The sequence below is a fragment of the Melopsittacus undulatus genome, chromosome 7 (genome assembly GCF_012275295.1).
Source record: "Melopsittacus undulatus isolate bMelUnd1 chromosome 7, bMelUnd1.mat.Z, whole genome shotgun sequence".
NCBI lineage: Eukaryota > Metazoa > Chordata > Aves > Psittaciformes > Psittaculidae > Melopsittacus > Melopsittacus undulatus.
Genome location: NC_047533.1, coordinates 11,450,056 through 11,475,771, shown reverse-complemented (window position 1 = coordinate 11,475,771; position 25,716 = coordinate 11,450,056). Strand labels below are relative to the sequence as shown.

Below are 25,716 nucleotides of genomic sequence, written 5' to 3'. Positions count from 1 at the left end.
GAGAGTCCTTTTTTTTCAGACAGCACTTGTTTTTTCCCTCTGCTCCCAGCACACCACTCAGAAAAGCTCTTCCAAACGCTCCAACTTCAGTCAAACTAAGCAGGATCCCATGCTTTTCCTCCCACATATCCTTATGTAAACCTTCAACAGATGACACGACCAAAATGGCCTGAGCGTGTCCCTGGTGAGGCATTACCATTTCAGCTTAGCCCAGGTGGTCAAAGACCAGGATTCATAGAATCATAGGAGCACAGATTAGTTAGGGTTGGAAATGACTTTAAGATCATCTAGTTCCAATGCCCCTGACACAGGCAGGGATGCCTCACACTAGACCACGTTGTCCAAGGCTCTGTCCAACCAGGCCACCTGATCTTGCTTCCACCTTCTATAAGCTTCTTTTTTGCTTTAAGTTTTCTCAACAGTTCCTTATCCATCCATGGAGGCCTCTTGGCCCATTTCCTTCTTGTCAGGACGCAATGCTCCTGAGCTTGGAGCAGGAGATCCTTGAGTATCAACCAGCAGTCTTGGGCTCCCCTGCTCCCTAGGGCTTTATCCCATAGAACATTACTGAGCGGGTTTCTGAACAGGCCAAAGTCTGCTCTCTTGAAGTCCAGGGCAGTGAGCTTGCTGCGTGCCCTTCTCATTGCCCTGAGGATCTCAAACTCCACCATCTCATGATCACTGCAGCCAAGGCTGCCTTGGAGCATCACATTCCCCACCAGCCTTTCAGTGCTGGTGAGCATGAGCTCAAGCATGGCACCTCTCCTTGTCAGTCCCTCTGTCACTTGTAAGATGTTGTAGGGAAGAGCTTTGCCATGACTCTAAGTGCAGGTGGGGTTTAGTTTCCAATCCAGCTGGGTGTCCCCTGCATCCCCACTGGGATTTTCCCTTTGTTCATGGGAGGTAGAGCCTTCTAGAACATAAAAAAACTTCAACTATGGAACAGCCTTCCAGAGGGCACTGAAATGAGCCAAATTTCTGGTGGTGAGAAACTCTTCAGCAAAGACTTCCTGCAATGACCAAAGCCTAGACACTTAGATATTTTCCTACAAAATCTGCAAGTGGTGTTGAGTAGAGCCAAATACAGGCAACAGTAATGGCTATATTTATGTCCATATCCGAAATAATGATAGAAATACTAAGAATTAAATTATACAGCTGTGGTTAACGTCTCACATAATACAGAATAATCAACAGAGTATGAGGGCCCGGAAGTCTGAGTTTTAATGAAAGCCAGATGCTTCGGACAACGCATCTGGCTGGACACAGCTTTTCCCAGCTGTTCTTTGGGTTGATAAATCACATCTGTACTTAGCTGATGTATAGTCATATATACACACACTTATTTAATCAAAGATTGCTTATGTGAATAATTCCCAAAATGTGGCTTGAAAGCCACCTGTGATCTACAAAGTTCTCACTGGTGGTCATGGATCTGCTTCTTTCATACTGGGCAAGAATCTGTCACATCTCGTGTGCCCATTAGGTTTGCCAGCTGCTGCCTAATCACAGATTTCTGGCTTTCCCAAAGTTTTCCTAGTCAGTTAAAGGGGAAAAGGCAAATCCAAATTCAGAATCTGGTACAATTGCTTCACAGCTTAATTTCTATGAAGCCTCTTTTTGGAAGGGATTGGGAGAAGGGTGGGTTCACCCTTATTCACACACAGAAGTGTTACCTAATACTGGAGTACCAAAAGGCAAACAGGAGAATGTAAACACATTGCATTGTTTGAAAATACCAGAGCTGTGAGGACATAAACTAAGTGCAGTGCACAAAGTCCTGAATTCTGAGCAAACATTGACAGCTGAGGTACAAAACATAAGCATTTTTGCATGCCTTTTTATATACTTCCTTGGTGCTGCCAAGCAGTAGAGCTGTTCTATGGAATGATCGTCATTAGGAGCTAAAATATCTTCCTAGAAATCTGTTACTTCATTTAAGTTTTGCCCACAATTAAACAAAATCAAATCACTTTGGCTGAGGCCAGTTGGCTGCTGTCTTGATTGCTATCCCATAGAACCTCACCATGACCCATTATGAAAGACTTGACCCCTTCCCAAGAACTTTTTCTTCTAATTCCTAGCCTAAATTTATTTTATGGTCCAGCCCATATTCATTTTATATCCATTTGTTTGAAAACAACACATTTCTTTCTGCTTTTTGTCCACACTTCTCTTCCCTCTAACCTTTGCAAAGAGCAATGATACTACTTCTGAGCTTGTGCTACTGTTTTATTTTAAAAGTCAAGTACTTTTAGTCTCTTTTCAGATGATAAGCTCTTGATTACTCCTCTCACAGAATGAGTGCATCCTTCTGACACTGGGGGAAGAATTACAGCAGTAAAAGCAGCTTTAGAGGAATTTCTAGGCTAGAACTTTATAAAATTTTAGTCCCAATGTGCATTTAAGACTCAAGGAGAAAAATCACTTACCACATGTTGGAACATCTTCTTCAGCTGATGAGGTCTGCTCATCTGTTGAAGGCTTTTTCTTTCCTAAACCAATGATCTTCGTTATTTTTTTCCCTGTTACTTTAGTCACAGTGCCCTTGGCTTCTGTTTTTGAACTTTTTTTCCTCTTCACTATTAAGAAAGCAAAAGTGTGTATTTTAGTGTGTTTAAATCAACCATCAAAGAGACCATGAGTGAGAACCTGCATAAAAATAATAGGTCATTCAAGCAAATCTGTGCAAGATGAACATTTGTACAAAAGCTGCAGACTGCAGTGAGATAAACATTAAAATGCCCTCTGTAATGCAGATGCCTATAAATAACCTCTGTGCTATGAAAATCATGGCATTCAGAAGGATAAGAAAACCAAAAATTAAGCACAAATCAATTTAATTTAGTCTAATCAAGCTGCAAGTCTCTTTCTACAGTAGTCACCACCTAATTTATCAGTATGACTGAGGTACCTGTATATAAATTTAGCTCATATCCACAAGAATAAAAATCCAGTCAATCTTTCATTGTTGCTAAACATTCACCTCAAAGTACTTTAAGAATTATATACACAACAGAGTATGCTTGCCTAGCAAAATACTACTGATACACAATTAAGCTACCTTATCACAATGATAACAATGGTCCTTTTAGAAAGATAAGACTTATAAATCGACTACTAACAATTAAATTAGTTGGATCAGTATAAGCATTCATACTTAAAAGTTGACGCTCTGTGTGATCTTGGCAAGAAAAAGCTCCGACACTTCACTGACCTCCAGCCTATGCTTCCATTAACTCAATATGATACTACTAGTATTATGGCTCTGTGCACTGAGGACTATATAATTTTTAAAAGCAACTACCTGACTAAAATCTTAACAAGTTTAAAAGAAAACCCCAACTTTGTACGATTAAATAATTAAAAACCAAACCAAACGAAACCAAACAACTTTTTATTTGCAAAATGGAACAAATCAAATAAACCTTCAGAAATTGCATTTAGTAGCCTAATTTGGATTCCCTCAATGAAACAGAATTCTCTCTGCTAACTGATAGAATGGCAAAAATATCCATTAACTTGCCCTGATGCATGATTTTGATGAAAAATACATTTAGCATAGTTACTGATTGAGCTGCTATAACTCTGTCTCTGACATATCAATTCCCACTGCACCACAGAACATTTAGTGCTTATGGACTTGTGTAAACTGAGGAAAAAGAAGGACAAAATGTCTATATGAGAAATGACTGTGTGAATTGATGAACTAGGAAGAAGAATGCATGGGAAATAGAGAAGCAGTTTGGGACTCACACTGGGATAATTTATCATATTTAGTTTAATCATTAGGAATCATGGCACATTGTTTAGAAATGCTATTTGTAGCCGAGGCTGTACACATCTGTGGCCTGCTGTATGCAGTGCTGAGGGGGAAAGGCAGCTTTTCAGGCACAGATAGCTGATCACCAGCAAACTCCAATACAGCAATGTATGGGTACAAGAAAGGTCTAATTCTCTATTCCTAAAAAGGGTGCTAACAACTTACATTATGCTCCCCAAACATGCAACAGCCTCTTGTGTTTAAGGGAGGAAGGCCACCTGTCCCGTCTCCTGCAGAACTGAGAGGCAGCAGAAATAAGGCCTTCATGACTTAACCTTTTCGAGTCTGGCAGCTGCCTGATTATCACTGCTTTTTTTTTTTCACAATAGCTTTTTCTTTTCATTTCCTTCCCCACCAAAAAACAAGCAGCTGGTTAACAGCAGCGCAGAGGCTGGCCAGTGGGTGATGACTGGAGATGATAGCTCTCCAGAGTCTCCCTTCCCATGTACTCCATTAAGTGTTTCCTATCTATTGCTTAAAAAATAGCATGACTTCATCCAGGACCCTTTAAGATGACACCAGGGTTATTTCAATCTTTCTGCAATCACTAATGCATAGTGTTTTTATTTCAACGTGTTAAAAGTCACAGTTTTTAGAAAGAAATTATATTTTTAATTATCCTCCCTGAGACATAGAAGCTGGGCTGGTTTTCCAGCAGCACATGATCCATCAGCATGCCTCCTGCAGGGCACCTGAGCCACGAGGCACTTTTGGACATCCTGGACAACACAGCTTTTGGATCACAGATGTTTCTCAGCAGGTTTCAGAGACTAAAACAGTACCTAGCTTTTTCAAAGCTTGGTAGATTTTATAGGGTGGAATCTGACCATGTAGCACAGCTTCTAGAAACCACAAAGGCTGACATTGTTCCATACTGTTGGGTATGTCAGAGATCTGTGTAGTCAGGAAGTGTTGGAAAACGACCCAGGGAGAAGATAAAAGGAAATCAGTCAATAGGCGAGACAGCACTGGCACCAAGGCCTGTATTGACATTGTGCTCATTGCAGCTCACATTACCCTTCATCTTGACAGCTGCAGAAGAATGCCTTATCTAAATGATACCATTGCTATATGACAAGTTAACAAAGTCACAGGTTCTCTTCTGCTTTAAGGAGGAGGGAAGAGGATGGGGAAGACAGCATAAGGGTTGAGTGCTTTAGATAGAACTCAGACAAAATTCCCCATGGTTTAGGATTTGCCTTTGTTAGGTTATAAGGACTACAAAACATGCATGGCTGCAAAGTAGCATATGTAAAATTTTATACATATATGCTTACTAATTCATTGATGTTACATGATTATATACATTTTAGTAGTTTAATATAATCTTATAGATTAGTTTTATATATATGCATTTGTGTATACACACATATATATAAACTGTGTATCTATGTGTATACATACTCATATATGAATGATTCTTTCTCTCTAGTATTCAATGATAGGTTTTTGCTCAGAAGCTATACACCCACCGTTTATGTTGCCACTATAGTTACGATTACAAAACGCAACTGCTAGTTGCCTCTAGTGGTCGCTCAAGCTCTGAAAAACTACTTTTGAACATAAAAAAGGCCAGGCCAAAATTTCTGTTCTATGTTCCTTTACTATTGTACTGATTTCACCTGCACAATAACATCAAGTGCTTTCTGTTACTGCATAATTTGAACGAATCACTCTTAACGTGATTTAGCTTTCAAGTTAAATTAAATTCTAATGAAAATATTCAAAAGCTTGACTGCCTATTTTTAAAAGACAAAGCCAGGTATTTCACTTCCAGTCACTCCCCATATGCGTGTATTATTTACAACAAGCATCTCTGGATCCGAGACATACCTTGTTCTTTCCCATTGCACACAGTAGTGGTGCCATTTTCCACAGCACCCTCCCCATCTGAGCTTGGCCTCTCAAACGACAGCTTCTGCAGGAGCAAAGAAATTAGTTGACACACAGTGTGGGCACCTTCACCAAATCAAGTGTCATGAGTCAACTTAAAAGGATGCTTACTATGAAATAAAACACATTTCAAGCTCTCACGTACTTGGAAGACAAATAGCAGATAATAACAAAATCAGTTTTAGGGGCCTAAGAAAAGCACACAAACAACAAAATTGGTCTATATTTGAAACTGCAGTCAAAATAGTGGACTAATCCTAATTCAGTACCTCTTATCATACATCTATAATGAATTTCTAGATTCTATGTGTTGCTGTTTATTAATCTGATAAGCAATGAAAAATGACATGGATCAGATAAGAATCATTTTAAAATTATATCTTTAAATAAAGCTTCATATATACATTTATAACTTACCAGAAAATAGTGCACTCCTACAAGGTGCTTCAATATTCAGTATGTGCTAAAAAGAGGCTTTTGAAATAAAATTTTAGCAGTGATTATTCTGTAAGGGTTGTGTATGAGCTATGGGATGAAGCAGCACAGAGCTTACACCAGCACAGTTCTGTAACCACATTACTCATGAGCGGTGAAGCCATGAAGAAGATGTACAGATTATCACAAAAATAAACAAATAGGAAATTTTGCTGCACTTTTTTATGGCATGTGTTTTAGAAAACTACCATTTTATGACATTTTCAGTTACCTTTTTAATACTGCGCAGGTGTGTGCCAACATGCGCAGGTGTGTGCCAACAGGAGGACTGAGCTGTCAGGAAGTGTGCTTTGCTCTTATTTTTCAGGGGCAAAGCAACATAACACTACTGACAGTGGTGTCCTTCCACCATAGAGGTAGAATATGCCATAAGGAATTTGATGATGAAACCTTTGTCTAGTGGGAGTTTTAAGGACAGGGTCTGCTCACATGGATGCCTTAGCATAGCAGGGGCGTAGACTGGTGCTGGTAATGTACTGATCATTCACTGTAGAGATGCTCTCCCTGCTAATTCTTGCTATTATATCCTGCTGAGTCAAGGAAGCAGAGACAACCACATAGCCAAGTTTCTTTATTGAGGCACAAATGCTTGAAAGGTTCTGCCAAAACAATGACCTCAGCATGCCCAGGGAGCTCTTCAAGTACTAAATTCCCCAAAATAAAGACTTTCTCTTAAAACTTTTCTATAATCTTCAGCTATTCTTCCTTGACAATCACATCCCTGCTTGCTCTTTGCACTTGATGAAGAGCATCTCTGCACCACAGCACACATACCAGACCTGCTTAAGTCTTCACCCTTCCGAATGGCTAAAGTGAAGCTGTTAATGAATACGAGCCAGTCTGCTGGTTGCTCATGACCAGATGAACAGATGTGGCAGAAGTATTAACTCTGTAGGATGTGTGCACATATCCAAACAAATACAACACAGGGACTAACAGTCTAAACCAGAACCACAAATCAGCCAGTAACTACATGCAGTGTCTAGCGGTGCCTCTTTAATAAGTAACCATAAGGAGTTTTGCATTAAAGAGGTTTGATAACTTTACCTTCTCCAGCTCCATCTTGTGTACTGGAGAACTAGACAATGGTCCATCGGAGTCTACAGCTCCCGTACAGTTGCTGCACACATCTTTTATAACCTTAAGAGACATAGCAAAACTTGTTAATTGTTCATAAGGTACAAATCAGAGAATTTATATGTGAATGTGGAGAGAGATGGGAAGGAGAATCACAGACATTTATTAGGCTGGTAAGTGTCAGGCGGGCTGCCACCAAACCAGCTTCTCCATGCTGCCTCCCTTAGTTATTTCATGTATCACCTGGAGGAGACACAATGTCTAGAGGTGGAAGGTTTCAGTTTCTAGACAAGCTAAGCTCCAAGGCCCTCCTGAGTAACAAACCAACAGCACTGCTGATTTCCATGTGCTAGTTTGCAATATAAACTCAGCTGACACAACAAACTAATTTCATTGCAATGATGAAAAAGTGGTATTAAATCCAAGGTCACTTAAGTCAAAAGACGAGAGTTTTGCATAATATGCTATTCAGCTGTTCTTTCTTTGCTACTGAAGAACTAACAAAGTGCTGATCAGCTTAATACTGTGCAGTGGCATTTCACAGCATTTTTGTATTATACTTGCACATTGACATAAAGGTATAGGTCAAATTGGAAATGTGTTTGTAGGAAATGGGAATGGAATTGTCTGCTTTTAAAAAATTAAAGAAAAATCCATAACCTGGAATTCACTGAGATTTTTAACAGAATCTGAAGAACTTAAAACCCTTAAACTATCTAAATGTAAAAACACATGACGAGTAAAGACATTTGATGATTTCCCATGGACATATGGTTTTTTATCTCTTATGAGGCTATCAACAGCCCGTTATGAGTCTAGAACTGCTTGTGCTGATGAGAACAGGTCCTGATTCTCCATCCAGATTCATGCCGAGGAGGTGCTGAGCTCTAAACCACTGATTACACCTATGCATTCATGCAAGGACAGCAGAACCAAGTGAGATAAGAAAAAAAAGCATCCTACTCTGCTGGAAGCATTACCGCTAGACATGAAAACTCTCCCCTTTACATGTGCATGTATGTTTACATATCCAGCTCCTTCCTTTACACTGTTTACAGCAAGCTCAGCTGGCAGAGAGGAGGATCTGGCCTGAGAACTCCTAGTTCCAGGGAAAACAGCAATCCAGCTAACTGTCAAAATCCAGAATTCTTTCAAGGAGAGGAAAAGCAAAACAACAAACAATGTCTTTTTAGTTTCAAACTGCATTATCCTGATGTGGAAACTACTAAAGAGCTAAAGATGGCACCAGTCTTTACACAGTACAGAAGTTCCTTTTAAAGGAACAAATCAAATGTTTATGGGCTTACAAAGACCCTATTGCTACAACTCATGAGCACATTTTAAAGTAAAGGCATTATTTGTCATAAAGAAAGAAAGATCAATAGCCCCATTTTACAGATGGAAAACTCAGGCACAAAAGAAAGATTAAATCACTCAATGTCACATAAAAAAATTTGAGCAGAGCTGAGAGATGAACTTATACATTTATTTATGAACTAGAGTCTTAAAACACTTCAACATTCCTTCTTAACTGTCTGAACTTCCCTATATCTTGTCCCAGAAACAAAAGCACACTATTTCATGACTCTTATCATCCTTTGTAACATAAAAATTACATATATCTGTTGCAGAGCATTCGTACCTCAGAGTTAAATGAGGTCTTAATTTCATTAAAATCACAAGAATTATTTTCATGTGTGCTGTTTTATTTTCAATTGCTAATCCTCAGTATGGTGTAAATACACTGCTGTTTTCTTCCTAGAGAAAAGTGACCATACAGTTTCTGGGAACATTTATTTCTGTCTCCTGCATGACCCTGATTCAATGGCTCATGTTTTCAGCATCTGCTCACACCACACAGTTAGTTAATTTTGGCAAAGGCAGATAGTAATGGGAGTTACAGACAGAACAGAGGGAAATGATTTGGCAGCAATAACTGAATAGTATGTGCAAAGTCATGCACTCAAGTAAATCCGGTTCTTATCATACCACACATATTTAAGGAGAAGCTAAAGTGTTTAATTGGGTTGTAATTAAATTTTGATTAAAAAATTGACACACTATTAAATGAAAGTTCGTGGCAAGATCTGCAGTAAATGCATATTCAAGGATCCAACACTTCATTTAGGTTCAAGGGTTCACTGGCAGAGATTTGCTCATCACCTCCTATGCACAATGTAATTATGTTCAACGCACAGCATAAAACTCATACTTCTACAGCTCACTAGGATGAAATGCCTTTACTATATAATGGTTGCGTGGATGCACTCTCTATAATTACGTTTGCAGACAGCTGCCATTATAAATCTGGTTTTCACATGCTTATAGCTTTAACTCAAAATTTTAAGGATAAAACATTCCACCAGTGTTGCCAACCTGCATAATTTCAATCACAAGACTCAGAGTTCTTGTCAGTTTTTTCTGTGTTCCATCTCATGTAGTCATAGGAAAACAAAAGATCACTACTTCATTAAAAAATAGTTGTGAGTGAGAGTGGGGAAAGGAGGTCAGCAAACTTTTATCCATTGCAATGAAATGAAATGTGTGAAAATACGAGTAAGTGCATCTCAATGGCTCTAAGACTAGAAGCCAAACAAAAATAATACCCAAATGTGTTACTTTTAATAAAATGGTATAATCTGGAAGGCTGTACTGCGAACACTTTGTAATGGTGCATACTCCATTAATAGTTTTAGTTTTCTCACACTTTAGAAATAGGAAATCATTCCCTTTTTTTTCACCACAAATGCCTTTGTACATTACATATACACAGAGAGCAATCTGCCAGAAAAATCAAACTGAGATCATAAACAGACTATGTACTCAAATATTTAAAATACATGAGCAAATGTAATCAGAAAACTGAAGACCTGTCATTTCTCTGGATAGCCTCAAAACTAAATACATTTAAAAAATCTTCTGTTTTTCCATTGCAAGAATTTTAAATACCACAATTACCATTACTGTATTACAATTAGCAGATTTCAGAACTGCCACTTTCAAATGCAGACCTGGAAAAAACTTGTGCAGCCTGAACTATATTATTATTTCTTATTTATAGAATCATACAGTCATTTAGGTTGGAAAAGACCTTTAAGATCACTGAGTCCAACCATTAACCTAATGCTGCCAAGTCCACCACTAAACTGTGTCCCCAAGTGCCACATCTACACATCTTTTAAATACCTCCCGGGATGGTGACTGCATCACTTCCCTGGGCAGCCTGTTCCAGTGCTTGACAGTCCTTCTGGTGAAGAAGTTTTTCCTAACATCCAGTCTAAAGCTCCCACTGTGCAACCTGAGGCCATTTCCATTTGTCTTATCACTTGTTACTTGACCAATCCTCACGTCACTACAATCTTCTTCCAGGTAGTTGTAGCCAGCAATAAGGTCCTCCCCAAGCCTCCTTTACTCCAGGCTCAACAAGCCCAGTTCCCTCACCTGCTCCTCCTAATAAATGTGCTCTAGACCTTTATAGAAACATCTCAAATCACCAGCTGTATACAGGTGGTGTATACTGGTCAGGTATACACCAGTGTATCACACTGAGTGCAGTAACATGAGGAACTGAGGGAAAATTTGCAGGTAGAGAGGTGGAAAGATTCCCTGCCCTAAGCCATTGACAGTGACGGGTGAAGTCAGTGGAATTTCTGCCTCATGGTGTGTCTGGAATATTTCTCTCTTTAAAAACTATCTTACCACACAAGCACGAACATTTACTGTAAAACCTTCAGACTTGCACTCACCTACAAATTCCTATAATTCTTGTATCTTATTTTAAGTGATATGCCAGGACAGGAGGCCCTCCACTTATTCTTTCTATATGCAAAATCAGAAGAATCAATTAGGTTTTTCAACTACCTTCAAAGAGCCAAGCTGTAGATGAAAAGCACAAGGCTAGACAGTAAAACCAGAAAGGCTGCTTGCCAGCCAGATCTTGCTACACACAAACCCAGCATATTCTGAGTAAAAGTACTGAATTTGTAGATGTGTCCTTGTGGTTGATCCCTTTGGGACCTGATAAGGAATAACGCTGGAAGTCATCCTGCATTTGAGGAGCTTGCAGACCTCTCTCCTGGTGGATACCATGGGATGGATTTAGGCTGCAGGCTGATGTGATTACAGCATCTCATCTTGTATTTGCATGAAACTCACAGGAAAAGCTCACACTTTTAATAAGTTCAAAGATGATTAGGGAGAAAGCTGATGGCCTGACTGCAAATTTGGTTCATTTCTGTATGTAACCAGGCTAGAAATCCACAAAGCCAATCCCCCACCCCAGCTTGTCTACCTGCATGTTTCGGAAATACAGGAATTGCTAGAAATGGGACAGGCTGTATCCCCTGTCTCTATAACTTAACTCTGAAAATAGCAATATGGTAAAGCTGAAATCTGCTTATGCCCAAAATAGCACAGGGAGAAGAGTTTGGCCTCAGGTGTAATCCTTTATTTCTTATTCCTGAAACACTCCTTTTTCAGTGCTGGAGGAGTACTGACTTTCTGGGACTCCTCATCATTTTGGCATGACTAAATTCTCATTTTCTCTCTTTTGGACTCTTACAGATCACATTTGTTAGTGTCAATCTCCTCCTCCTTAAAAGAGCACCAAAACTCTCTTAGGATTTTGTACAGAAGAAATGCTTCAACGATCTCACCTAGATAAATTAGAGGAAAAGCAGAAATTATCCACATCATAGACTGTGCTTTAAGTCTCAAAAAGAAACCCCCTTTACCTTCTGTACTGGAAAACATCATTCTTAATCATTCCGTAGCTGAAATGATTAATCTTTCTGTCTTATTGCTGTTTGAGCAAAGTGGGGATGAGATTCTAGCAGACTAGCAGCCAGCAAGGCTGTCTTTTGTGCCTATATAACAACTTAAAAATATTTTTCTGACACATTCAGCCAAGACAACCCCTATATTATTCCAGTGTAATTACCATGAATATTGGTATGTATGGCTGATGGACCAGACAGAGCCCAGGGAAGTAGGTGCTGGTGGCTGCAAGGCCAGAGGTGCCCTGTGCAAGGGGAGCTGCATCCCCAGCCCAGTGTGAAGATGCAAGACCACACGTCAGGCTGTAAATGTGAGCTAACTACAATTTAAGTTGTTTTCAATCCAAAGCTGCAAGTACAAGGGAAGAGGAACACTACCTAGTGGTGAAAGCAGGGCATCAGGTCTCAGCACTCTTGGGTTTTGCTCCAAGATCTGCTATAGCTTATATCTGTGATTTTAGCCAGGAACCTAAGGAAAACTTATCACTGAGAAAACAAGCAAATGGGATGTTTGTGCTTCTGTTAATTGGTTTTCTTTGTTGCTCATTTATTTATTTATTTTAATTTATGTATGCATCTGCTGGTCATACACAGACACACGGATTCACAGCCATGTTGGGGTCCTCTGGTTTTGTCAAAGCACAATGGCAGCAGTCCTGCAGGCTGGTCAAAGCTCTCATTCACAGCTTAGCCTATCAGATTTGGCCCTAAATAGGTCCAATGCAAACATAATGACCTTGCCATTATTTGAACCCAGTTATCTAAAACCATCTCTTTAAGACAATAGGGATGTAAGTCCTGTGAGGTTTAATTTAGTTGCAAAGCCTTCACTGCTGGTGATGTGAGAGAAAGAACCCAGAACCCAGCCTGCCTGTCTTGGGACACAGTATATATACTTACAAACTAACAAATGCTAAATGGAAATCACTTGTACCAAGTATGCATCCCCAAGCACAGTTTTTCCAGTCAGTTATTAAGGCATAATCATTCAGCACTTGACTCTACTCAGCTATAAAATAGAGATAATAACCTCTTTGGGGAGCATTACTTAAGCCAAGAAAGTAATGTTTGAAGTGTTTTGAGATCTCTAGCTGGAAATTCCCATAGAAAGTAAAAGCAGCCACACAATGTTTACAGTTACAAGCTCAGTTTTGTGCTGCTTTAAACTGGTAAAAGAAGAGCTCTGTCAGTAGTTTATACTTCAGAAAAACTCAGTGCACATCAAGACTGGAGCCCAGAAGTTACTTGATTCCCCTCACTAAGCTCAGGGCAGTGAAAACAAAAAGTGGTTTTCAAAGACTTTTATGAGAGACAGCATGCAGTTATTAGAGATGGAAACTGGGTGGGACAACAGGATTAACAGCTCTATGAGGAGTGTGCCTTTGCACACCTTGATACAGTCACAACCTTGGATTTTCTTCTCTCTTTAGGGCATAAAATCCCTCTTATTACAAGTTCAGAACTGAACACTGTCAAAATGATAGATGATTTAAGGTCCTTTCCAACCCTAACTAGTCTATGATTCTATGAAGAAATGTATGTCTGAAAGTCACTGCTCAGTTACAGACCCTTCACTGAAGAGATTGCTGCAAAATGGATGCACACTGCAAATGAAGAAGAGTTACCAGAGCGTGCCTAATGTTAGGGAAAAATGAAAATCAAGGCCAGTACTCCAAAATGATTAATTACCTCTCATGAGTGATAAATCAGAAATACATTTTTGCCAAAGGCAATGCAAAGAGGAAGAGCGGGCCTTGTGACCAGACACCATGACCATGTTCTACTACTGGTTTTCTACAAGAAGCTACTTCAGAATTTAATTCCTTTGGCATCCATGTATTCTTAAGAGCAGATTTATGTGGCCTAGTCTGAAGGTCCTGCACACAGAACACATTCATCTGTATGAATGAAGCCACTAAACAAGCATCTTCTTGTAATGTCATGTTCTTAGTAGTCCTTTTATTTTTAATGTAGCATTTCCCAGGGATGCTCACAAGTAGGTGTAGTTTCACCAGTCTGTGGGCTGTGCTGAGACAAACGGGCAGATTTAAGACCTTACTTGACCACAAATGCACAAGAGCACACACAGATGCGCATATACTCAAACACACATGGAAAAAGATCATTTTTGGGTCAGAGTGTGTAACTGCTCACATTTTTTTATGTACATTTTTGTGGGAACATTTTAGGACTCAAGTCTGGAAAATTCTACCACTTCATGCTGCCCACCATATTACAGCTCTAACGTATGATCTCAGCTCTAGCCTGAATTTATACTACTTATTCTCCTTGTTCTGAAATCTTGACAGGCTCTTTGGTGACATCAGCTATCTTTTTTTTCATCAAGCATTTGTTAGCTGCTAAAACTGAAACTCCCTTTGTGGTTTCCAGTCTAGACTTCAATTTACGCTGAGTTTATCAGCTGGGGTTTTCTGGTGTCATCTTTACAAAAAAGGTCTAAAATATTCTGCCTTTATTTCACCGTGTGTTCCAACTGATATTTTAAAATTCCTTGCTTATATAAATGTATTTCATACTGATTACATCTGACTCAAAAAAAAAAAATCATCTGGTTTAGCTTTCATGGGAAAATCTGACCTCCAAAGCTATTCTGAGCTTTTCAGGCTCAAAAGGAAAGCTTTAATTTGACACAAGTGAGTTAATGAGAACCCATTGATCCTAAGCGATAGCCTGGCTCCAATGGCACATATTGGTATAGAATCTTTGACAAAAAAGAACAGGCAGCCTCATATTTACAAATGTGGCTGCAGAGACTTTTCTCATTGTCAGTCTCTGAATCTGCCCATTCTATTAACAGTGGAAATCTCACATAGGTGACAGAATGCTGGAGAGACCCTGGTCCTCTTGAGTGACAGCCAGGGAAAGCTCACATCACTTCTCCCCAAGACAAAGCAGTGATCTCTTTCTCAGTACTATAGGACCTTCCTACAAAAGCCATACATGATTTTCAGAAGCTCATTTTATATAAGGCTCAAATGAACAAAAAATAGCTTTTTTCATATTAGTAACAAAACACCCCTTAAATTTTGCTTCATTTTTAAGTATACAAAACCTATTTTTTTTTCTGCAGAAAGCTATACTTCTTGAGAACACTGGAGCCGTTGCAAGACCTAACCATTTTTGGTTAGCTGCTGGATAGGCAAGTTATACTGCACAGAACAGCACGCTGCAGCAGTGCTGAGGGCTTGGAAGTGAGCATACAGTAGCACTGCCATGTACTTGAAAGAGTTTTTATTAAGAGAGAGCCTTGCAGCAGGAAGGAGCTAAATAAAGAGCTGTCAGACTGTCTCCAAATGCTTTACAGATAACATACTGTCCGGGAATGCTCTATGTACAATTAAAAAGACAACCATTTTTATGAAAGAAAGTCCGATAAATGCCAATGAATTCAGCATTACTAAACCCAAGTTTAGAACAACACAGGAAATAATGATGCAGTTACTATGATCTAATGACAGCGGAATTCCCTTGGAAAAGAACATGACTTACAACTCTTTTCATTCCAATCAGTGTTTCTGAAATTCTAGGTAAGTTAGCGGGACACTTGGATTGTGCTAGATTTTAAAACGTAAAACAAGATACTGATGTTGGAAGGAGCCTCACCAATACACGGCTGTGGTTAGTTTCTATTAAAAAAGACAATAGAGAGTGCATTTTCTAAGCTAAATTTGCAGTCAAAACCAAACACACACAAACTGCAAACCCCCCAAAGGTATATTCAGTATTGCAAAATAGGAAATTACAGATTAATTTTCATTTAGTAAATTAGCCCACAGCAGAAGTCACAATGCTTAAGCTGCATTTTATGTCTCCTTCTTCTGCAGAAAAACTGTTTGCCATCAGGAAATTCCTACGTCTTTAATTCAATTGTATTTGGAAAAAGACAATTTATTCTTAGAAAAATAAGTACCATATAAGGTTAGATCAGAGCACAGCATGCAGAATGCCTGACGAGTCTTATGCATTCAGACATGCATTTAAAAGGCTGGATTTCAAAGTTCTAAAAACAAGCTACTGAAACTGCAGCGATGGTTTCCCACATTACTTCACTGACCTCCACATTTCAGACTGGCAAAGTCCAACATAAATACTAGTATTCTGGTTAGGATCTAGAACTGCAGCCCTTGCGTTGGGATTTTCCACATTTGCAGACAATGAACTGAAAGGAGTGAAAGATTACAAAATCCCATTTCTCAGAAGTTTGCATTCCCAGAGCAAACCATAACAGATGATACTCTGCTAAACCAGGATTAGCAAACTTGAGGTAACTTTGGGAGGTTGAAGGACTTTTCTCCATCCGGAAGAATTCAAACAGGTATCTCATCAGAGATCCTGCTTTTTAAAAAGATGACTGTGATGTTGTTATCCCTATTTTGTAGGGTAGAATATGACAGCTATGCAATACACCACTCCAAAAAGCAACGTGGGTTCCAGTCTCCTCTACACTTTAGAGTATTTCAATCTTCAGCTCACTACTTATAGCTATCTCAAATATGAGCTGAGGATGAAGATGGAAAGGAATTGCCTCTCCTCTCAGTTCCAGATTATTGTGTAATTAGCAGTGAAAACCATATGCAGCAGCAGCACTTGTGTAATCCTCAGCTGCTGATTGCCCAAGGAGTTGCTTTGAGGTCTGATCCTGCAGTCCCAAATTACATAGCATTTAAATGGTCTGGATTTGACTGAAAGTTGATGTCTTATCTCAGTTTTTAACAGCAATTGAACAGGGACTGGAAGCACTTTGTGGGTGGAAAAGCTCAGAAACCCTGCCCTTACCTTTAGCCACTGTTCTGCCTGCTCCTTGCTCTGCACTGCCAGAACCAGGGCATCTGCCCCTTGGTGCGAGATTTTCAGTTCATGCTTCTTCTTTTTGCTGTCTTTGGGAATGTATGTGATACTGCAGTCATTCAGAAGCAGCTCCATCTGGGGCTGCTGGTCCTTGGAACTTTTGTAACACTAGAAAATGGTAAGCAAAGTTCAAAAGTTAGATATCACCTTTCTGAACCTTGGGGAAAAGATTTTATTATATAGAAATGCTATTTTTTAATATTTTTTCATGCACCACTTTACCACATACCACAGAGTTCAGCCAACGCCAACTTTGTGTTTCTCCTCATCTCCTCTGTAAAGCAAAATTACTTCCAGACTGACATTAATAGACATCTTTTATTTTAGGACAGGTATAACACATGGAGAGCATTAAGCTTCTCTGCGTTAACCTTATGACTCAAGCTTGACCTTGATCAGGTAGGAAAATAGTGATTTAGGGTATCCGTTTGCACACAGCAGCAGAATAAACCTGTGCAGTTAACAACTTTAAAGCCCAGATGTTTACCCTGCCCTCCAGCAACAGTCCCTACTTATCTAGGCAAACTGCATCAGTCCCTGCAGCTGCAAAGACAAGGGCACATGCTTTACTCAGCTCTCCTTTTTCTTAAGAAAAGTCAAAAAAAATTGTCACAGTGTAGAAAGGGGGCAAAGTCCCACTTTTTCAGCCAATATAGTTTAATAGTCACTGCACAACACTGCATAAATCTCCATGTTAGTTTACTTTGTAAGCTTCTGGCTAAAACTATATAACCTATATGATTTTTTTCCCCTCTTTAGTAAATGCTGCCAATGCCATTTCATGCTGGATCTCTGATGACCTGCTCTGTATCTGAAGTAGAGATCTAAAGATGAAGTGTTACAACACTTACCCTATAGACCCAGTCCCTATTCCTACCTTCCAACACATCAGTACTTCTGTGGTTCTTAAAGCTGTCATAGTGTCAGATTACAGACATTTAACTGTGCATATGAATGTCCACTTATTTTATGCACATATGTAAATTGGCCTTTCATTCAAAGCATGAAGGCTAGAAAGATATCTGATAATATAGAATGTATCTGCTAACAAATAAGACTAATTAGTATATGCATACATAGAATAGTTAAGTATAAATGTGAACAGAGAAACGCACATGAACTTTTGCAGGTCTTCAGCAGTATTCACATTATGCAACTGCCAGGAAGACAGTAGCTGTTAAAAGTGTGTTATAAACACTACAATTTAGGCTGAGCAAATACAGCCACTCTAAATCAGCCTCTGCAAATCACTCATAGTCCACCTTTCTTCTCCAAAGCCCGTTAACTCAAAGTTTCTCCAGCATGGTCACAGATTTTAAGCATGTAACATTAAAAAAACATTAGGTTTTCAAGCTATGAAATCTTGAAAACATGCAACATTAGTGTCTTTAAAAAGAAATAAACAGCATATCATTTTCTTTATATTAATTTAAACATCTTATTTATAATTATACATTATTAAGCCTGAAGTATTTCAATATTAAAGGTCTTTAAGTGAAAAATTACTCCCTCTGAAAAGTTATTTCTAATGTCTAATTCTAATTAAAATATTTTGGGGTTATGATGACAGCCGCATTTATAACACAAGCAATTACTAATCTCTAAGAACATGTATTTGTTTTACTTGCATATCTCATATGCTAAATGTCTGAGGCCTCATTCAAACAATAAACCAAACTTGTGTAACTTGGTCGTTAGACTCCTATTGTGATTTTTATTTTCTTAATCCCCATTACAGAATTACTGAAAGACAATCCCTGTAAGGAAAAAAAAGCTTTTCAGACCACACATGTGGCTAAAGGAAATGAAAATAGAAAAAAAACCCATATTCCTATATAGAAACAAACATAATTGTAGAAGAAATATTGTATGACTTCAGGGAAAAATCTGTTTCTTTCCCTCTTTCTTCAAGCTGTTATCAGATGGTCTTGAAATCTGATCCTGATATACAGTGATAAAAATGTGAACTAAGGATAACGGCATTATAACAATATAATAAAAACTGAATCAGATTGTTTTTGACATTTAAATAGAGGAGCATACAAAAGTTAAATTCTCACTAACCATTGAAGTCTAGCAAATTCATTCCAATTATATTTTCAGAAACTTCTTACCTCTATTTCATATGCTGTTACTTCCTACACTGCCATAAGCGCAAATGAACTTGGAAAGTGAACACAGCTAAGCTGCATTGTACCAGTGTAGAATAATGAGGTTCTACAGAAAATGTTCTATCACCAGCTTTTAACATTAGCTAGATTGCGGTAATTGCTGCTTACATAATTAGTTACAACTGTTGGAAACACCAGATAGGAAGGCAGGAACTGCCTGAGAACCCAACTTATTTATTACTGTAAGCACTAGTTCGCTTACAGTGACACAGAAATATCTCTTTTACACAATTAGGCTCTCTTTTCAGAAAATAAAAAGAGGTCTATGAGCAGATAATTTACTAACTTATGGAATCTTTTACTGGTGCCTCCAATCAGAAAGAAACATAACAGATTTGCTTAAGGAACAAATACATTCACTTGTTTCTTTTCTTTCTATACTGCAGCTGTGCATCATGTGAATACTGCATCTGTAATTACTGCAGAACAGATGGCAAAGGTTTAGTTTAAAGTGTATACATTACCACGGCATATGCTGCCAAGTGAATTCTCAGTCTAACAAGGGACTTTTCTCTCCAGCAGTCTGATCTAACAGTTCATACACAAAGCTCCCTATGAGATTTTTTGTCCTCAGGGAACGAAAGATTGGATTTACAGTTTCAGCATTTTTTTTTTCCAAATGAAATATGTTAGAAGATAATAGGCCAGAATTTCTTTCCAGTATCAGGGAACTGCCTGGGTTTAAGTGCACTAAAAATCAAAGTTCTAAGTGGCATAATGCTGCACTTATAATTTGAGTGCTTCTTCAGTAAATCATGACCAAACTCTTTGGTAAGGTTTCTGTAGACTTGGCCACTCTTTGCAGAATATATTCCAAACCAGAGTCCTGTAAAAATAAATACATCATCTAAAAGGTATAAAGAAAACACAGCTACATAAAAAAAAATTACCAGTAGTTTGTTTTCTTTGATAACACACAGTAGTTTGGTCCATTGGCCAAATCGTTTCTTTCTAAGGAGGAAGGCACAGATTTTGGCATCCTTCACCAGATCCATAGAGGCTTCCTCAGAAGGCCACTGATGTCTCATTTTCTTCCCCTTTCCATCCTCCTCCTCTTCGTCGTAAGATTCATAAGAGCTGCTCATAGCATCTGAGTCATAATCTTTAAGAAAAGCGTAAAAGTGTCACGTTAAAACATTTAGCCATGAAGTGTACTGAAATAACTCAAAATCTCAACAGGCTTCATTTTAAGTTAAGGCTTTTGAAAGTCAGCCATGAACAAACTACTGTTTCAATGCTGAGTGGTATCAATACATTAGGTTAATTGAGAAAGGTGAAGTTCCACCATCAAACTTTATAGAAGACCCATATTGACACCTTGGGCATTTTAACTGAAAGAACAGCTGTGAATACATAGCTAGAATTTTAGGGAGTGTTTTATTATCTTCCAAATATTATTTGGCAGGTACCTTCACCTTCTGTAATTCTTTTACAGAGAAACCTCTACATCTTGCCCTATCGCATAATGCAAACTGTAGCCACAGAAATATCATTATTAGTACAGCATATTAAGAAACAAACACTGAATATGACAAAGGTCACAAAAGTACATTATGGGGCACTATTTACCTACCATAACATTTCGTATCATTCTGAAGCATTCTGCAAAAAAACATTTGTTGTGTTCTTATCCTGAACAGTTTAATCCTGCTTCAAGTTTGATGACAGAATGGCAAGATTCCTTTTTAATTAAACAATCTATGTTCAGGCTTTTTATTTTCAATAGTGCAGTCAGCTCTAGCAGTCCCCTCAATTACAAAACTATTACCATTACCAAAGAACCCTCTCTTCCTCCATTCATGCTTATTTGTTTATTTGGGTGCATATATATATATATATTATAGATATAAGCCCTTCAGATATTAACACCTGAAGGCACACCTGTTACCCACTGCATATGCTCCTATGGAGGAAAATTGATTAGAATATTTTTAACAGCTGAAATTTCACCTAAATATATCAAGTAGACTTTGATGTATTTTTAGGTCAGAAGATGGAAGAAAAATCTCTCATTTGCTTTACCTAGGTATTTAGGACACAGTTGGGATGTAGGAAGGAGACCTGGGACAACTGGGAAGAGGACAAGAGAGTGGATTGATGGAAAGCTCATTCTACATGAGTTCCTGCATACCCAGACCTCACATCTCTGAATCAAGATTAGATATTCTGATCTGATTTGTGTTTCCATGGAAGTGCACAAAACAGTGTAACTCCATTCCAAAGTGAAATGAAAGTAAAATCTGAAGTTCTGGAATAATGTTTCACTATTATTTATTTATTTATTTTAATTAATTTCCAATTAATGGTCAATTCTGCTACAGAGCATTTGGTTTGGGGCAGCTCCATATGGGCAGATGATAAAAGCCTCAGATGATTATCTATGGGAAAACACTACAATTTTTCACTTGCTTTACAAAAATTAAGAGAAAGATGAAAAAATCTAGGGTAGATGTTTAAACTGACAGATTTGGAAATATTTATTCCAGAGTATCTATTTTTGCATATTTGTTTAAAAGAATGTGTTAGATCTGGTAGAACTTGATGCTTCATCCATCTCTTCCTCCTTCCTCTCCATGAAGCAGGAAAAAAAGCCTAAAAAAACTCCCATCAAAACCAGAACCAAAACAAAACATTCTCCCACCAGATCTGTTTTTGGAGTGGCTATCCACAAACTTTCACACAGAAGCATCAGGAAATGCTTGAGAGATCAGTTACCAGTCTCAAACACACAGTAGCATGCCAGCCTTTTTGAAACAGAGGCACAATGATTTATGTGGTGTTATATGAAGACGGAAGGTCTAGTCATTAAATCAGCATCTTCAAAGTCTTCTCCCAGAGGTATGGGCTAAGGGACAAGCTGCCACAGCCTGAAGGTGCTGTTTCTCTTGGAACTTCATCTTTAACAACTGCCTTTCCCTTTTCACATACTTAGGTGCCCATAACTTTCTCATCCCTTCTTCAAATTCAGCAGTGATATTTGTTGCAGCTATGCCACTGTCACAGTGTTCACTTCGATGTTTGCTCCATTTCTGCAGTACTTTCTTACCTCATTTATGATTTTGTTCTAGTTTTGTCAGTAATATTATTCAGAAACATACCTCCTTTTTTTGAGGTAAGTAGCATAAAACGTCACTAGGCACATACTGACATATGGACATATTGACGATGGATTAGCTGCAAAGTATTTTTTATAAAATACCAAGTTTTAAAATGCATGACAGTGAAGCAAAACATGGTAAACTTATGTAATGGTATACAAAACTATTGTCTTTGGCATAAAACCCCTAAGATACCTTCATCAATTCTGACTAGGTTAATTTTTGTGTAATCATCTATTCACTATTAGGACTTAAGCTGTGTACTTGGTTAGCTAGAATAAAGCCATCATTAACTATCCAAGAGACCTGGAGGAGACGTACAGAAGAAGAGAGGCTTTGATTCATAAATTCTGGTGGACAGAGAATTTGCTGTATGTTCAGCCTGAGAAAGTTGGAGCTGTTCAGCCTGGAGAAGAGAAGGCTGCATGGAGACCTCAGAGCAGCCTTCCAGTATCTGAATGGGGCCTAGAAGGATGCTGGGGAGGGACTCTTCATTAGGGACTGTAGTGACAGGACAAGGGGTAATGGGTTAAAACTAAAACAGGGGAGGTTTAGATTGGATATAAGGAAGAAATTCTTTACTGTTAGGGTGGTAAGGTACTGGAATGGGTTGCGCAGGGAGGTTGTGACTGCTCCATCCCTGGCAGTGTTCAAGGCCAGGTAGATCAGGGCCTTGGGTAGCATGGTTTAGTGTGAGGTGTCCCTGCCCATGGCAGGGGGGTTGGAACTGGATGATCTTAAGATCCTTTCCAACCCAAACTATTCTATGATTCTATGAAATATTATTCTGGCAGCATTTTTTCTGTTTAATTACTAATGAGATTTTTCCTCCAAAATTGAGAAATCGCCTTTTCAAAGAGAGAGTGTCTGGGGGTTAATTTTCATCAGACCGACTTGAAACATGGCTGTATAGGAGCAAAACTCCTCAAATACAGTCTTCGCAAGAGTGGAGCAGGGTTGTTTTTCTAGACTCTGAGTACACTCTGAAGAAGGGATAGTTGCATAAAAGTCCAAGACTTTTCTATCAGAGGATGGTCTATCTAATATGCCTTCCCCATCTCCATTTTTAAGCGCATCAATCAACAGGATTCAAAAACTTCAATCTGTTTTAACACACTGTTTTTCCTTCCTCTTTATGACATGATTCAACTTCTTCATATTGTGGAAAACAAGGTTTCAGCTTGGATAAAATTCTTAGTCATCTCTTGGCCATGTATCGAAAAGTTGCTTTCTTCATGCCATGCAACAATCTCACATTCTTTTCAGCAAAGTTACTGGGTTAAATCATTGCTTTTTCCTCACAGCATTAAATTTATTATTTTTGTTCTTACCACAGGTTTTGCCAGTTTCTAAAAAAGTTAATTGTAGAAAGTGCTGATTGAGACTTAGAAGTAGAGATTGAAATTCTGCATGTTAAATATCTTACAGGTACTTCCTGTATGGCTCACAAGCAGTCCAAGTGCAGATTTCATGTTAGCCATATGTTGTATGATCAGCAGAGGGATTCTGCTGGCACAGCAGTTGCAGGTTCATCCAAATCTCTGTTTATAGGAGGATGAGAGCCAATTGGAACTTCAGAGGCTCCCATCCTCACACAGTCTAATGGTATCTCTGGGGAAATACTGCCATATCCTGCCCATTAAATACTCCTTATGTTTCTCTTCTTGGATTTGTGGGACTCTTGGCCAGAAGAAGAGTTTGCTGTGTGACTCACACCAGGAAGGATGACCACCTTGGAGTACTCATATCATCCTGGCTGAAACTATGCCGCCCTTTGCCACATCCCGCTTCTATTCTTTGTTTTTCCAAACTGCTGTATCACATCCAAAAGAAGGCTTTCAGGCTCTGAGACACAAACCAGCATGTGTAGAAAAAGTGAAAAATGTCTCTCCAAACTAAAGCAGTTTTATTAAGTCTACTGAAGCCTCAAAGACTTAAGATGCACTGATACAACAGGTTCCAATGCTGCTAATCTACTTTGTGGTTCTTTGGATCTGCATTTTCTGATTTTTCTAGCTTTTCTTGGAATTGCCTTTTGACCCTTATCTTCCCCAAAATTTTTCACAGGTAAGGGGTGAAAGTGTTAAAGTGGACTTTCTCATTATTTGCAATATCATATTCCAAACTCTGTAACAATTTAGTCATATTGTAGTAGCTTTTAATATCAGTAGCTTTTAATAGAGAATTGTCAGGCAAGGCATATACAGTCTTGTTTTCGTCTACATGAAACTGTTTACAGACAGATTAGAGGGACTAGGTGAAGTTACAGATCTTTCATTTTCATAACCTATATTCTGCAGTTCCTGTCCACCGCTACAGGCAGGACACATGGCATGTAAGCCTCCTTGCTATTAATGACATTACAAAAGTATTCCATAAGAATATTTACGTAACATAATGACATCTATCCCAACAGTTGCTTAGCAGTTTATTTGTGCACTTCTTTGTAATGGTCTTCATCTCAAACAGACTGAACAGCTAAGGTTACATCTTTGATTAGTACACCACTTTAACGGCCTATTTTAACCACCACACAAGTGGATTCAGTGGAAGTTTTGCTTGACTGGGGGTATATTACTAATGGCATATTGAATTTAAAAGCAACTTTATTATCGATGAAAAGCAGAATACTTTTAACACAAATTAAAAGAGATGATATGGAGGTCAGGACATAATAAACCAGAGCAAAATGTGTAGTGAAATGTGTAGTGAGCTACAATAACAGAACTTTTAATGTCTATATATATATATATATACTTAAATTATGGAATTATTAATGAACTTTTAAGGCTGATATCTTAAATATTTTTATGGATTTGGATGGCTAAGTACAATAAATCAGTTTCATATTTTGTCTTTTTTCTTCTTAGGCGATCCTGTAGCAGTGCTATTAATATTTGCACTATTAACATTTTTATGCCTGAGCATGGCTCTTATTTAATGACAAAACACAAATCAGAAGTTCACTGGATTATAGGGTGTAGGAGGACCACCCTGCAGCATTCAAGGGAGGAAATGAAGAGAGGAGTGATTCTGCTGCTCTGCTAATGTTCCTTCATACAGCATCTGAAACTCCTTCTTACCTTGAATTTCTTAGGTAAATTAAGAGCTGCCAGATAACCTCAGTTTGTGCAGTGTACAAATGGATAATTAATGTTCTAAGGTGACTCCTATGCATGTTTAAAGAACAGAGATATTTTATCCACTTGTTCAAATAATAAAAGTTGCCATAAAACAGGGGAAGATATGCCTTTAATCTCTGGGCCACAGAAAATAATGACTAATGATAAATCAGCCATACATGAGTAATAAATTACCCCAGCCAAGAGAAAAACAGCAAAAAGAAAAATCTTTGCAATGTTTTGGTACATAATGTCCTGTTGACTGACCCTGTGTAAATGCTCACAGCAGTCATTTCAGCGTTCCATCAGCGTGCTCTCAGTATAGCTCCACTTTGGATAAGGTCTTTGGATAAGTATTGGACATATGCTCACAGCAGTCATTTCAGCGTTCCA

The 25,716-nt window shown here is 38.5% G+C and overlaps 1 protein-coding gene across 2 annotated transcripts in view; it reads right to left on the bottom strand.

Annotated features, from left to right (window-relative positions):
- Positions 1-25,716, bottom strand: part of AFAP1 (actin filament associated protein 1) — a 117,217-nt gene that overhangs the window by 18,788 nt on the left and 72,713 nt on the right. For both annotated transcript variants that reach the window (XM_005148508.3, XM_031048412.2), the window contains exons 5-9: positions 19,994-20,205; positions 16,861-17,040; positions 7,259-7,351; positions 5,657-5,741; positions 2,433-2,582 (exon numbers count right to left, since the gene is read on the bottom strand). In XM_005148508.3, the coding sequence (XP_005148565.1) occupies positions 2,433-2,582; positions 5,657-5,741; positions 7,259-7,351; positions 16,861-17,040; positions 19,994-20,205 (720 nt within the window). The remainder of the gene's footprint in view (positions 1-2,432; positions 2,583-5,656; positions 5,742-7,258; positions 7,352-16,860; positions 17,041-19,993; positions 20,206-25,716) is intronic.